The 16,655-nt window shown below is 38.5% G+C and overlaps 1 protein-coding gene across 1 annotated transcript in view; it reads left to right on the forward strand.

Annotated features, from left to right (window-relative positions):
- Positions 1-16,655, forward strand: part of TMOD4 (tropomodulin 4) — a 504,246-nt gene that overhangs the window by 327,802 nt on the left and 159,789 nt on the right. Inside the window, exons 5-6 of the mRNA XM_044080521.1 lie at positions 12,120-12,209; positions 16,500-16,630. Of these exons, the coding sequence (XP_043936456.1) occupies positions 12,120-12,209; positions 16,500-16,630 (221 nt within the window). The remainder of the gene's footprint in view (positions 1-12,119; positions 12,210-16,499; positions 16,631-16,655) is intronic.

Below are 16,655 nucleotides of genomic sequence, written 5' to 3' on the forward strand. Positions count from 1 at the left end.
TTATGTGGCTTGCTGTAAGAGCCGTATGACTTGAGAAGGTAGCATTACAGGGACTACAATATTAAGCTGCATGCAAGCTTAATGTATTTTGCATAGTTTGACTCTCACCACTACCATATTTGCACTAGGTAACCTGTGTGTTTCAGTCAGAGTCAACGTTTTACTTTGGCTTGCTTCTCTTTAGACTCATTAGACTACTTTGAGAAAGAAGCCTTGAAGACTCACTGGTCAGTGATGGAAAGTGAACTGTATTAGTCATGATAAGCGGCGTGCAGACCATGGCTTCCATTTTGCTCTAATTATAACATTCTCTATTGTTCTCCACAGTTTTACAGGAAAAGTGTTGCTTCACTAGACAGTGAGAAGCCACAGCTGTTTGTAATTTGTTGCTTTCCCCATCAAGTCTCTTCTAATGATGTTCTCTGCACATCCACCTTTGTCACACAAAGGACAGTACAGCAATAAAGAATTCTGCTTCTACAATGCCAGCATCTTCCTTCCAGTGGCCCTGCATATATCTGAATGTAGATTGCCAGCATCAAAAGAAGCAGTTTGGCATCAGTGTGCGAGTAGGATAGTATAACATATATGTAGTATACTGTTTAAAGAACTTTTTTTTTAGATAATGTCCCTCCCCCACTCCCCCCCAACACTTTCTCTATCTGTTAGAGAGTATGTGTACACACACACACACACACACACACACACACACACACACACACACGCACACACACACACACACACACACACACACATATATATATATATATCTATCTGTCCATATATATATATATATATGTGTGTGTGTGTGTGTATATATATATATATATATATATATATCGGTTTATAACTATTCAGTGAATCATCTATTCATCTAATGGTTAATTCTCGAAAAAATTCATCGGAACACATTTTGATGAAAATGGTTTTCACTAAGTCACATATTAAAACTGCACAACATAGAAAATATTATAATTATATATAATTTTTGTGGGGAGGCAAGCCCCCCTACACCGCCTATGTTTGGGGAACAACCCCCCTTACTTAAATATACTAACTCCACTGTCTCACAACCATAGAGGAATTGGAAATAACACATGCATTCAATCACCACTGGCACACAGTCTCTTAAATATGTGCAAACAACATGATGATGGGTACTGTCAAGGTAGAAATGACGACTAAACTGCCTTTTAATGTCTACTAAGATTTTAAACTACACCAACAGTGATAAACAATACCTTTCTACAGTTTTTAAATACATTCAGTTAAATGAGATTTCGACAAAATGCACATTCCATAAATTTCATTTGACAATTTGCAATTCAATGAAAAGTGCATTGAAGAAGAAGTAACCAGTCCCCCAATTATATATATATATATATATATATATATATATATATATATATATATATATATATACATATGTGTGTATGTGTGTGTGTGTTTGTGCATACATACATCATACACACAAGGTTTTCTACAGGTGCTTCTGTAACTTTAGCTTGCGACACACTTCCTTACTGACACTTGCTCATGTTGGCAAGTGCCCTAACTCCCACCACCCTGATTCCCATATACTACCACTAAGCTAACTATCCCCCCCCAGAATCCTGACCCTGTCCCTAAAACCAACTCCTGATTGCTCTCTAAACCTAAAATCCCCCTCCCTAACTATGCACTAACTCTCGATTGCTCTATAAATCTAAAATCCCTCTCCCTAACCCTACTCTCCCAATTGCTCCCTAAACAGCTGCTTGGTCAGGTGGAAGGAAGAGGTAATAGCCACTCAAGCCCCTGTTTACAAGTTCCTAGATTTCAAGCAGCTGAGGTTCAAGTAGCTATAAGGGTGCTACACACACGCACACACACACACACACACACACACATATATATATATATATATATATATATATATATATATTTATGGGTGTGATTGAGGTGGACAATAAAAAACGTCACCCCAGCTGATCAAAAATCAGCTGATTGAACATTGTCAGCTTTTTTTTTCAGTACTAGATCATGAATATTGGGAATCGGGGAATTTGACCTTTCTCCATTCTAGAGCAATCTCAGAGGTGTTATATATAATTAGCAGGGGGTGTTGGGTATGCAGGGGGTACTTGTCCTCAGCAAAAAAAAAAAAACTTTTTTCTATTTTCATTTTTTTTTTTGATTAAACAGTTTTGGTTGCTCCCTTTGCTCTCAATTATATGAGCAAATGGCTAATTGTGATATACTCATAGACAGATAGATATTTTTTTCTCATGTGACCTAACTACATATGGATATCAAGTTATTCAAGTTTGTTTTTAATATTTTCTTTATGGTGTTTTGTAATTGGTTCAAGTTTATTATAGTGCTTATTCCTCAGCATTTTTCCTGAAGCTTATCGCTCAAACAGTATAAAATGAGAAATAACATAACCAAAGCAAACTATAAAATATTCAATGGTTTGCTGAAACAATTCCCACTAAGCCAACAAAAGTATTCCAATTAAACTAAAAACTGTGACTGATTGCAAAACACTGTTACTATAAAAGAAAACAACAATGTAAAACAGTAATGGCTGCCACTCTGACCCAATATTTACTGCTGCTTCTCCTGCTTCTAGCACTCAAACAAAATTAGTCCAAAAACACTCCAAAAGCAGCAGTAAAAAGATAGCTAGTATTTTAAACCCTGTCTTAAAATATTCATAATAATACCCCACAAAATATGGCACACAGTTCTCCAGATATAGTCTCATGAGTAAATCACTTGTGAGTGGTAAAAACGGCTAACAAATACGCTCAGCTATAAATGCTAAGAGACAGAAAGCAGTCTCTTGTCCAGAGTCTCAAAATCTCATAATTCAGTAAACAAATGCAGCGAAACAAAGTGGTAAACAAATAAATCTCCATTTCTCTCAACTGCTTCAGTCCTTCAGTCGTATTCTTCTTTCAGCTCTTCCACTATGACTGCATCTACAATCAAACATGGACTGAGAACATCCAAACCCACTCTCAGTCTTCCTACCCTCCTCCTTGTTCCAGCTACAATAGTGAGACATCATCAAAGCACAAAAGCAATAAATCTCCCTGGTTTGTGCCTCATGTCTGCAGAACAACCACTATGACTCCCCTACACTAGGGTTGCCCCTGTAATTATAGGCCCATCAACCTCATCATCATGGAATGTATCATACCTTTGAAGGACAGGTTCTGTCCCTTGAACCTAGTAAACTTTGTTGAAAAGATTGCAGAGACTATGGAGAGTGGCCACTCCATATACACAACTTTTCTTGATCTGGCCAAGTTTTTTTGGAAGCTAAGCATCATGGTGAGATTGTGGAAAATTAGAAGTGCCTAATGTAACCTCTTACTTGGTCCATTGGATTGCAAGTTGTGAATATTGTTGGCACCTAACTGAATGTAAAATTGTAACCAGTGGGGTTAAACTTAGTATCTTCCCAGGCTAATTAAGATATTCAATAAACTTTAAATCTCATTAAAACATACCAGCATTTTCATAAAAGTCTTCAAAAACAATAAAACTCTTCTGTTAGTTATTTGGATATATGAGTAAATACCAAATGCCCTCAAAGTATTTGGTATTTACTTATATATTAAAATGACTAATAGAAGATTTTTATTATTTGTTTAATGAGTTTTAAAGTTCATTTAATATTTTAATTAGTCTGGGAAAACTCGTGTTGTGATTGGGGGATTGCCTCTAAGCAAATAGTATAATAGGAAAATACTAAGTTTACATTGTTGTCCTGATGAAAACTTTGAATGTGTAAGATGAAAGCACTCAACTTTTGAATAAATCATGAAATTCTAGCACCTGCTGTCTTGCTGCATTGGGCACAGTTTCGGTTTATTTAGTTTTGGCTTTACTATGTACCGGACTGTTCTATTTGATTACCCAACAAGGTACTTACCCTAGGTTCTAATTCTTACAACACCTCCCTTGCCTCCTTCATGGAGCAATATTTCCTATTCCCTCTGACATCACATTTCATGTCCTCCCTTATGTAGACTGCTATATTGCTCACATTCTACCTATGTTTATTATTTCTAAGCAGTTTATAACATGGCACCTCTTTACCTACCCTTCCTTCTCACTGGACCCTGTTTCTGTAATACCAGCATTGTTCCCCCCTGCCATTCTGAATTACCCTCCCTCATCTTCCATCAGACTTCCTAGACTCTTTGTATTGCATATTAATGCTAACCAGCCATGCGCCAAATCACATTATCTGCTGTGTCCATTTTTGTCCTTTGACTAATGTCTGATTACCTATCCCCTTTTGTACCTGTGATAGCTCATCACCTCTTCCATCTTAGGTTAAAAGTATAGTTTTTGAGGTATGCCTTTCTAAAACAGCTTTGCGTCCATCTGATCCCTTCCAGGTACGCCATCTAGTGCTCCAAGGCTTAGCATACAGTGACTGCAGTGCAGAAATGTCACTTGCTGCAGCAAACAATATAACTTAGCAAGAAGTTGTGTTTCCCCCCAAAAAAAGCTAATACTCTTGCTAGTTCCTTATTCTCTGCAGATGTATATGAATGGGACATTTACCCCAGGATGCAGCATTTACCCACCTTCCTGTAAGAGGTGCTTAGGAGAAGGCATTGCTACTCCTCTTCTACCTCAGCCGTTCCTCCAAAACCTGGGCTGTTATCTGAGCTCCATTATCAGTGGTACGGATAGACACGATGCTCTTCCACCTGTGCTGGTAGCTACTAAAATGTTAAACTGCTGCAATTCATAAAAACATATTAGGTTGCTTTAACGGATCTCTTAGAATCATTCAGCCAGAAGATATCAAACACTGAACCCCACCAATCTGATTTTTTTCATTAATTTAAACAGAGTATCTGGTTGTCTGCACCTATAATTTTAAGTTACATTGCTATAAAAGAATACTTATTGACCTAGAGTTACCATGGCAAGCATTTTGCTTCCTATGACTTAATAAGTCTTATTTTGTCATGCTGAGAATTCATGCTGATATATCACACTCTGTTTAAATTGCATGCAGCATCACCTGATATACCAATAATGCATTGCTTGATTATATACAACACTGTCCGGCAATCCTTACTTATTCCACTTTACCAGCAGTATAGTGTGCATGCAAATTCTAGAATCATCTTGGTTAGTATTTTTTTAAATGTCTCAGTTTGTATTTCAGAAATTATTTATGTATCTGTTTCAGATGGATGACCTTTCAGTCTACCTTGTGTTATGGATACTATTTTAATTTAGCTGATGTTTTAGTTTGTAATGCATCCTATTTTCTTTCTTTGGCTTCATTAACTAAAGCAGCAAAGAAAGGTTATTGTTAAACTTTTGCAGCTTATACAGTCAATAATTATGGAACCAAAACTGGCATCTCTGTATTCCTTTGCATGTGCAGAGACATAGTTTACTGGGTAAGCAAGGCGGTCCATTGATCCTTTTCAACCATGACATGGACTCAAAGAGCAAACGCAATCAAAGAACACAAAGCCTATAATGTGAACAATATGGGTCTACTTTACATGAACGACATTTCAAAATGTCGAAGACCATATGGCCGAGACCATATGATCGACATTTAAAATGTCGAACATGTAAAGAACAAAAAAGTAAAACAACAAACACTCATCTTAACACTGCTAGCAGGGTGGGGGGGGGCAAGCCCCCCGGCACCCCCCGTGAAGGGGCTCCACCCCCCCCCCTGTAACTTAAATATACCAACTCTGAGATCGCACTACAGTGCAGGAATGGAAATCTTTCCATCCCGTGCTATACGGAAATGCCGGTTCCGCATGGTTGGCATTTCAAAAGTCGATCATATGGTCTCGGCCATATGGTCTTCGACATTTTGAAATGTCGACCATGTCAAGGGGACCTGAACAATACACACCAAGAAAGCAGAAATACTATATGAAAAATATTTCTAAGTGAAGTAAAAAAAATATACGGAAGGTTGGTTTGATTAATACATATATATAGCATGCAAAGATGTATATAGAAGGTTTGATTAATATGTTCAGCACGTAAGCAGTAGGGGTGTTCACTAGTTTTAACTGAAAACAGTAACCAAGTCCAACAAATGTCCAAAGGCACAGTTTAACATCACATTTCAAAGAAATAGCTACAACTTTTTGCTATACCCAGAACATTTGTAAGATTAGATGCAGTCAGCCCTCACTGCAAAAGCAAATGCAGTGGGCATTATCATTAGGATGTTCTTTGAGGGCATCTTTGATGAGGCCTTTTGTTTGGATATTTTTAATGTCATTTCAGCAAATGATTCAAAATGGCTGAACCTCTTCAGGAAAAGGCTGTTCCTACAACTGCTGTTTTGAAGCATGGAAAACCAAATCAAGGTTGTCACTTTGACTGCTTCGGAGGGAGTAGTTTTGATCCCTTAGGGGAAGTTTTACCTTCAGACACAGGCAGTAACTTATATGCAATTTTTTTAATAGTATTGTATGTAATCTGGAAGTGGCTCTATTACAGGATGACACCCATTTAGTATCTTGTAATAATTTATGGTGATGCATGAAATGGTCTTCCAACAGTATAAATCTATAGATTTTGTTTACTGCTGTCTACATCATATGAGTATTATGTGCAGAGTGTAGACCCATTAGAGGGAGTCTACGTTTAAGCTTGTTATGTAAAACAAGGCACCATAGGTAATAGGAGAAAGGAGGTGAGTTAACTTGTAGCCCACATTTAGCTGAGAGAGAACGTTCTTAATAATTCTGTATGCATATAAAGTAAACATTAACAACAGATTAAGCATGAGTCCCAGGTGTTTCTGTTCAGAGAGTTAAGAATGGTATTGTTTTGAATGTACAGCAGTCAATTGTTCTTTGATGCAAAAATCCAAGTTTAATTCACACAAGCAGCTTCCAAGGTTTAAAATCAAAGCACATAATGTTCCTTGCGACTCATCACATTTATAACAGCACTCGAATGGCTACCACTATGTTTCTGCTTCTTGTAAATATGTACATAGATTCTGTTTGTATGTGCAATTGTACATAGCCTGTCTTTCTCCTTGTAAGTATGTACATGACTTCTCTTTCTCCTTGTAAACATGTACATAGCTTCTCCTTGTCCTTGCTCACTGTCATCTTGCAACCTTTACATTTTCAGTCCCTCTTATCTCCTTGGACTCAGTGTTGATGCCATTACTTAATTCTTGCTTTGTTCTTTAAACACATTGTGTTACTCCATACAATTTCCATGGTTAACCTTCTTCTCACACTTTTCCTGCTGCTCTTCTAATTACAGTTTTCCATTTGTACAATGTACACCTGAACATGATGTAAAGTTTGTACAGAATCTCTTTTTGTGACTAGTTTGTATTTCCTTTGTATTTCAGTGTTAGTTTTATTTCTTAGATTTTTTTGTAATAGCCTCAGCTGGACCTGCAGTTGGTCATGCAGTGAACAGTGCTCCACCCCAATAACCAAAACGTAAATAAAAAAAAAATACATTGCATCAGTGGCATCTGGTCTACAACTATGGGCCATGATACAATAACACAGAATACAATTATACATGTGGTATCACAGCCAGGCTATGCAAGGTAGTGTATTGACTGGCCGCACTGTACAGCAGACATCACCATACCCACACAGGTTAGGAGATGGTCAGGGCACAGTCTTCATCACTTACACAGTTGGTGGGACATAGTGTCAGGTTACTGCAACACTATAATATGGGCTTGGGTCATGGGAGGTGAACACTAATGACATATACTCTGTAGGGTATGGGGAGCTAGGGATCACATTCTGCAGTGGTGGAACAAAAGTAATACTACTATGATGTGACTTTTGGTGATGTCCACTGCGTTAGATTGAGGTATTGAGGCTCAGTCTAGTCTGTGGCAGAGAAGCCTTAGAACTATGGAATCATGTACATACACTCTGATTGGGCATCCTATGCATTGAGGCTAATGTTCTTTGTCACCTATGACCTGGATGTTGCCTATTTCTAGGGATGGTAGGTCATGTGCCCAAAAGTGCCTTCCCCCATTTATGTCTTAACATGTAGCCCTGAAACCCTATGCCCTTTGTAGGATGCACTTCTGCTGGTTTGGAATTTGAACCCCCTAACCAGAGGTAGATGGTAGTGTGCCATGCCATTGTCAATGGTTCACAATTACACGTGCACCGCTACACCTGCTTCATTCACATTGGCATTCATCTAAGAGTTTGTTGGTACTTTCTCAGACAGACCACTTTTCTTAATTGTGGGAAGATCCACATATACAGTCTTTTCTAAAATTGCTCAGTTTTAAAGTTGTATTTTGTAAGCAATGTTGTGCTAAATGGTGCTGGTGTTTTATATCATGCTAACAAAGTCCAGTTATCATGATGGTCATGCTTATGAAGCCAGTTAGCACCACTGCTTTTGAATTGCTGCTAGTGCACAATATGTGATCTCTGCATTTTCTGTAGGTTTATAGGTTCATAGGTAAGTACTAGACTAACTGCCCTCTTGGGCCAGTTTAAGCCTAGCTAATGTCCCTTGATGAGATTCAAATCCTGTACTTCTTGTCTATGGGGTAAACACCTTACCCAGTATGCCAACTCCCAACCCCCTATCCAAACCTCTACTGCTGCTCATATAAATGTGAGGCATGCATATCACAGTGAACACAAAGCATGTGACCTGTATGTTCATGCATATGACAATGTTCTCCCATAACTCCATGGTGCAGTGGTATGGCCATATTATAATAGTGCCATGGTGCAGCATTACTTTGCATGACACCTGATGCACAAAAGTCGTATTCTTCCTGGACAGAAGCTTCAGGGAGCTCCTCCTGGGCAATTATGATGGCCTACTGGGGGAAGTGGATGCCTGGCATTAGATGGCATGGATGATAAGTGATTCCACTGGCATCACTCATTTTGGTGTGCAATGCCAGTATTTCTACATGATGACCAAAGTGACATTGCCTTGACCTGGTTCACTAATCAGAGAAAGAGATTCAGGAGAGGCCGTAGGACATGTACTACAGGCATTTTTGCAGTATTTTTGCCTTCTGCTATCTTAACTGTTGTACATGATTATTAAACAGCATTTAATTTATTTTCTAGCAGCAAGAGAATGGAACTAGAATATGGTTAGCTGATGTGGAAGGTGGAAGCACCTTTCCAACCATTGGGGTGTGTATATGATGTATGGCAAGCCAGTTCTCATTTGCAGTGATGCCATATTCATACATGTGTCTAATGATCTTTTATCATTATGTTATTCTTCTGCAACTCCATTGGTGTAGAAGGAGAGGAGGAGCAACCTAGATCACCTCAGCCTCTATTGCCATTGTAGCCACAGCTGGGTTGCGTTGGTCTCTAGGTCTGCCTCTCAACAAGAACGACAAAGACTTCTTTGCTGGAGATGACGTAGGGGAGTCACTGGTGCTCACTGAGTCTGCCTCATGGTAGGGAAGGGTGAAGTTTCCTCTTCTGAAGGTCTGTCAGTGTGAAGTGTGGAGGCTGTTCACTGCTAAGGTGTGTCAGCAGCTTGATACCTCCCTTCTGGATTAGCTGATCAAGTGGTGCAACCGGCAGTCAAACCTCTGGAGGAACAACTGGCCCATGTCATCAGACACCCAGGTGAGTGATGCATGGGTTGGTTGCTGTCTGGGCTGGCCTGACAGCCAATCATGTCAAGAATCTATCCTATCCATATCCTAGTTTACCTCTCCCTTATATATCATTTGCCATTCCTTATCCATTGCCCAACACTCCCTGTCATCATTTGTTCACCCTTTACGTGTATGTGTCCAGCCATTGTTTTCCCCACCTTTTAGTGTGTACACTGGTTTTGTCTATCTATGTCTGTGTTTCATGTTTGTTTGTCTGCCTCTGTTACCTACCCTTCTTCCTTTTTCCTGTTTCCCATTCTCCAGCCATCAGTACCTTCTCAACCTAACCTTATTTTATAAAACTTAGAAAAGGTGCTATTCCCTGCAAAAAAAGTGTCATTCCTTACCTCACATACTTATACTTTATGGCTACCCTTCTATGTTTACCTCTTCTTGCTGTTCTCTCCTCTCTGCAGCTTGCACTGCTAAGCCATGCTAGTTTGGTTTAGATATGGGGCCTGTTATACTGGCCATGTGCTCTTCTCTAGTGATGCTCATGCCAGACTGCAGTCTAGCACTATCTATCCCATTACTGCTGCACCTCTCTTCTTTCCCAGTATGCAGGTGCTCTCCACTGCCTAACACATGTCGAAGTAGCTCAGCTGTACTTTGTATAGTGACCATCTTGATTTTAATAATGTGTGGCTCTGTAGCACTTGTCTGTGAATCCCATCCAGAATGTCTTATGACAGACTAAAGACTTCATAGAGTCAATATTTTAAAAACTGCATAAAGAGTCCGATTCATAAAAGGCCATCTTAGTGGTAAGTCCTAACAAGGGCTGTATGAAAGTATGAAAGTATGAAACTCTAACATATAGCATTATTCGCTGACTGTAACAGTTTGTGAGTTATGTGGGACAGGGCAATTACAAGAGGCAAAACTGGGAGAGTTCTGTAAAATTCGGGGACAGTTATGAGGGATATGTGAGAGTTACATACCCCTAAACAGTTATGCTGAGGATTTCTGTACAAAGTCAGGAAGAACACTAGATGATTCCAGGGAGAATTTTTTAATTTTACTCTCTTAAAAACTTAAAAGAGCTACAGGTCTAGTATCACAATGTATTTTCTGAACAATAAGAGGAGTGAAACTCTAATGTCTGGCATTATTGACTGACTGTAATCATCCATGATTCATGAGTAGGCAGGAAAACAATAAGCGGCTACAGCAGGGATGTTCTGTAAACTAAGGGAGAGGCTAGAGGTAAGGCTGTGTGTGTGTGCCTGTGCGTGTGCGCATGTGCTTGTGTGTTTGAATATATGCATGTGTGTGGAAACTGAACGAGGTGGTGCTGTGCCAATTTGATTTACAGTGATTACCAAATTAAAGTGCTAATTAGCACTAGCAGTTAACACTACACAATTCAGTGACATGCAGATTAGCTGATAATAAGGTCTTACCTTATTATGGCTAACATGTCACTGAATCATGTTTCCCATGAGCAGCTATTTTAGGCTGCATCTCTTAATGCTTGGATTGGAGTTCTTTTTGAATCCCAGGGAAAATCTACTAACATTTTAAACATGTAACCTGACTGAGCAATATCACCATTGATAGGTACAATGTTTTGATCTCTAGCCCAAGCAAACATGAAGAGAAAAGAATATTCTCTTTTTGTGCATCTCCAGTTCATTTTTCTATGAAAGTGTGTAGCCTTGGAATTAGAATATAACAATGTGTATATATGGTCGCAGAATGTGGGGTGGACTTACCACTGGAAAGGTTAGCAAAGCAGGTTCAGTTTGGCAAGATTGCTGGGTTATTTTGTCTTACTTAATGTAATAAACAAAGATTGTTTAATTGGACGTATGTCAGGTTAAAAATAAGTTAGTTTGATGTTGTAGTTTACTAAATTTTACTGCCATCTGATATAAAAAATGCAATATACAAGTAAAGTAACTCTTCCGTATACATCGTACTGTAGAAGATCAGGATTCAACACAAAAGTCTTTTGTTACCTAACATTGTGTTCAACTACATTTAATGCCCTGTCTGTCTTGTTTCTACTTATTAGCATAATAGCCACAGTTTGCTAATATCAATTATGTCTGCAGAAAAGAGTATGCCACTGAAGTCATATAAATCTGTTTTATAATATATATATATATATATATATATATATATATGTATATATATATACACACACATACATGAATGGGATCTTTAATATCTTTAACATATTTTATTTTATTTCCATTTTAAGAACATTATTTTCCTTTATTTTAGTGCATGAACTTGATGAGTAATTGTCATGTTAACATGCCGATAAAAATGATTTCCCTTTTCACTGAATTTGTAAATGGAAATGGTGAACGTATTCTTTTTATTTTTTTTTTCTTCATTTTTTTCTCTTTATTTTAATAGTTTAAAAAAATACGTCCTGCATTTTCTGCCACCAGTGCCAAAGGGCACTCCACATTTTTTGATTATTACTTTTGTTAATAAAATTGTTCTGTTTCTTTTGCAGCTATCCTGGGAATGTACACACTAATGAGCAACAAACAGTATTATGATGCACTTTGCTCAGGCGAGATTGCCAACAAGGAAGGAATCAACAGTAAGTAGAAACTGGACGCTTTTTTACTAGTGCAGGTATGCCTCACATTGAAGCCAACTCTACTAATTAATGTGAATAAGATTACCTACAGCTCTATTTTAAAAGTAATGTTCTCTGCCTTATTTATTAATTATTATTCTGGTGGTCAATGATATGGATGACTACAGTACAGATAAAGCAAGAATGGGGGGCTTTAAACTTTATGCAGATTTCACATATCTGAAACCTTGACCATTTTGTAGGACCTAAGCTGATCCTTCTATCTAAGAATAAATATATAATGGCAAGGTAATTCAAGCACAGTTATGAAACAAGATTGTAAATGACATATTCAAGACTGGATGATAGATGGAAGTCGCAAAGTGGATTGTACAGTCCCTCCATCATGCAAAATTTTGAATACTTTGCAGAAAATATCTACAGGCATCTCACAACGTAATGTATTTTATACGTAAGCAATAATTCCCAAGAGGCAGAAGGATGGCACCCCCACTGGAAGATCCATTATTTCCCTATAATACCCACCCTGGGGATATTACTGAACTTAGAAAATGACCTCTGTGTTTGGGTTTGTTGGTATTATGCTACTGTCTGTCATATTGCTGTATGTCTAAATGATTTTTGCTTGCTTTAATAAAAAATAGTTCCTTTTAAGAATAGTGACAGTCTGATTTGCCAGTGATAAAACAATTTCTTCAAGTATAACTTAATAGCGTATTGCAGTTGATTGTGGGACAATGTCAGACCCTGGAAATAATGAATAACAAAGTGCTTATTTCAAAATTGTAAACAAAAATAGCAAATATGAAATATGAATTACTGTAGTAATATTACTTTATAATATATGTTCATTGGTTTGCTATTTTTTATTCTTTTGTTAACTAGGTAATCCAACTAGGCCCAGCCTCTTTTCAAGATTGGCATAAGAGCACTGCTTGGTTAGGTAACTTGTTTAGAGTCACGTAGTAGGTGACTGCTTAAAAAATACAGAAGCCTGGTTGTAGTGCTTCTGTTCAGAATGTTAATTAGGCTACTGACACAGCTGCTTTATAAATATTCTGATGCCCTTACATCAACAAAATTTAGCTAGACTATTGATGACGTTTTAAAGTGGTTTATCATGTGTCCATGTCATATATTTAGTTTGGCTTCTTTTGAATTGTAATAAAAAACATTCTGTTACCCCCTACACCCCTACTCACATAGTTTTGAAAAGTTGGGAATGTGCATGCATCTTTTAAAACTTTGTTTTCTCAAGTGCTTGTGGCTATTTTATGCAGAATGTCTTTGTAATTAGGACTCATTTGTTGTTTGTCTTTAAGCATTCCTCTTGGGTTTATATATTAATTCTTTGTGAAGTGGACAGTTTTGTTTCTAATGCAGTATTTGCTCTGATAACTCTTGTCTGCCACAGATGAGAATTGGTATACCCATAATCCCTTGCATTGATAATGAAGTGGGTAAAAATATGCCTTTAAATGATGGGCAAGATTCAGTAAACTTTGGTGCACTTCTGTTCTAGCATATTTTTGCAGATATTGCAGAAGATACCTTCTTGCTAAGTGCCTTACTGGTAGTGTTGTTTAGTGCATTGTTCTGTTCCTTTCTTTTGAGATGCTTTTATTGAAATATTTAGGCTATGTCCGAGTAGTCTAATGTTGTATACCTACACAGTAATCAAAACCTCAAGAAACAGATAAATGCTGACATACATTTTCAATAACTGCTCCATAACAGCTATCAGTTACTGCCAGTAACAATCTTAAATTAATATTTATAATATGTGACAGTGTTCATTATAAAATGATCACCTGTTTTTGCAGTTGGGTATGGGTCCTGCTTTTATTGCTGTTTTTGCACACTTTTTATTATTTGGCATTCACAGTTCAACAATTGCAGGATATTGTATGGGTGAATGAATGATGATGCTCAGAATACAAGACTGATATGCTATCTTCATACTTTTTTCTTTGTAGCACCTTGTGGTGGCAACATTATAGGTTCATAGGTTGCTACTAGGCTATCTGCCTGAAGGCATTTATAAGCCTAGGCAGAATGTGTTGGCTTTCGCCGCCCCCTTAGATTAGTTCCCTATGCCTCTGTCCAGCAGAGCCACTGAAGTGATCCCCGAGGTAAACTTTCTGTTTCCCATCCACTCGTCAAGGTTTCTTTTGAAGAGTGTTAGCGAGGAGCTCTGCCTAATGTAGATTGGGATCTTGTTCCAAAGCATGGGAAGTCTCTGGGACAGTAATCTTTCCCTCTAACATGTCCTATTTATTGTTGTGGTGAGGTTTAGATCCCTAGAGCATGTGGCTCGAGGGGATAAGGTTTTCTTTAGGTGGAGCATGTCCATCAATTCTGGGTTGGACATGGCCTTGTATGTCAGGCAGAGATCACCTCTGAGTAGACGGTATGCAACCAAGTACAACTGCAGTTTCTTCAGTCGAGCTGCATAAGGCATCTGTTTGAGGTCAGTGATCCTCTTGGTGAGGTACTTCTGTGGTCTTTCCAGCTGTTGCAGGTGTGTTGTAAGGTACATCCCAAATGGGGTGTTGTACTCTATGATGGGGCTGATGAGTGATGAGTAGAGGGGCACAATGACCTCTTTTGATCTGGATGCGAACCCTTTTGTGATTAGGTGGGCCACATAGAAGGATTTTCTAACCACTTTGGCAATGTGATTATCAAGGGTGAGATTACTATCTACTTGGGTCCCCAGATCTCTTATTACGTCTTCCGTATTTAGGGGACTACCACCTATGTGGTAGTTTGTGGGTACTTTGTTTTTTTCCAAAGGGGATGACTATGCACTTTTTGGTATTTAACTTAAGGCCATGACTTTGACACCAGATATCCATCTCAGTGAGACCCTTTTGGAGGATGTCTGTGTTAGCAGGAGAGTCAATTTTAGCCCCTAGTTTGCAGTCGTCTGGGAACTTGGTCAGCCATAGTCCTCCTGTGCTTGGCTGTACCTCTGAAAAGTATATGCTGAACAGGAGGGGTCCTAGGACTGAGCCCTGGGGAACGCCACCTGTAACCGGTTTAGAGTCAGACCTAGCTCTCGCAACTCTCACCATGTGGGTTCTGTCCATGAGCCAGTTGGCAACCCATTTTGTGATGTAGGGGTTTATGTTCAGGCTGGTGAGCTTGTCTATAATATCAGAATGGGGAATGGTGTCAAAGGCCTTAGCTAGGACTAGGTAGGCTGTGTGTACCACCTTAACCTCATCTATAGCCTTGGTAACTGTCTCAAATAAGTCCACCAGGTATAGGAGGCATGATATGCCCTTAACAAACTTCTGAATGTTGAAGGGGACCACAGTGTGCAACATGGAATGCATCTGTTGTAATAGAATTAGTATGTTATATCTAAGAAGAGTAATATGTGATGTTCATCATATTGATCTCTTTTGCAGTAGTCTTAGCTATACAGGGTCTATATTCTGCCAAGGATATAACAGCTGGCCAGTTTCCAAAACTTCAGCTATCTTCCACATGCCCAAGCTTGCAGGCAACTCAAGCTGAGCTGACTAAAAGACAAGTTTGGGTGCCAGGCCCTTCAGAGCTTTACTGCCACCCAAGAGTATCCATTTTCTTTTTCCCATATTAAGATGACTTGCTTATCATTGCATAGTCTTTTTCAAAGTGTTGGGAATGTCCCTCTTCAATGAGAGATCTCTTACACAAGCTGGGATTCCAAGAGAACATTCAAAAGTCCTATTTGACTCTTTCACACGGGATTGTGTTTCTAGGGTGTAAGCTGGACACCACATTTCAAAGAGCTTTTCTTATATAGTAAAAAATATTTCTAAGGTTTTCTACTCAGACTTCAGTCACTGTGAAGGAATACATCATGATTTTGGGTCTCATGGCATCTATGATGCAAATGATAACCTTGGCAATGTGCTGTCCTTGTTTGCCTTTTACTAGTAATAAATGTTTCTGATCCATAATATCTCCATCAGAAGCACTAACTAGCTAGATTGCCTACTAAGAATTACCATGGGAGGCGGCAGTGCAGAAGTATTAACATTTCCTTTCCTGCACACAGGAGGATAACCTCTTAATGTGCTCCCTAATTAAGGGACATTTAAGAAGCTGAAAGTGGATCCATGTATAAGCTATAAAATATCAGTGCAGCGTAATGTAGCATGATAGGTCAACACTTACTCACCAAGTACAAGTCATGCATGGGTGAGAAGAGTATATGCATTTGTGACTGGAAGAATGTATATTAATTTGAGTGCTGTATTATTTAGAGATATTCTAATGGTTGCATTCTCCCCCTAGGTGTAGTGAAACCAGACACCTACAAAGTAGTTCCAGATGAGCCTCCAAATCCCACAAATGTGGAAGAAACTCTAAAGAAAATCAAAAACAATGACAAGGACCTTGAGGAGGTGAACCTGAACAATATTAAGGTATTGCTGTGCTTTAAAACTGATT

The sequence above is a fragment of the Protopterus annectens genome, chromosome 8.part0 (genome assembly GCF_019279795.1).
Source record: "Protopterus annectens isolate FY-2018-M chromosome 8.part0, PAN1.0, whole genome shotgun sequence".
Taxonomy (NCBI): Eukaryota; Metazoa; Chordata; order Ceratodontiformes; family Protopteridae; genus Protopterus; species Protopterus annectens.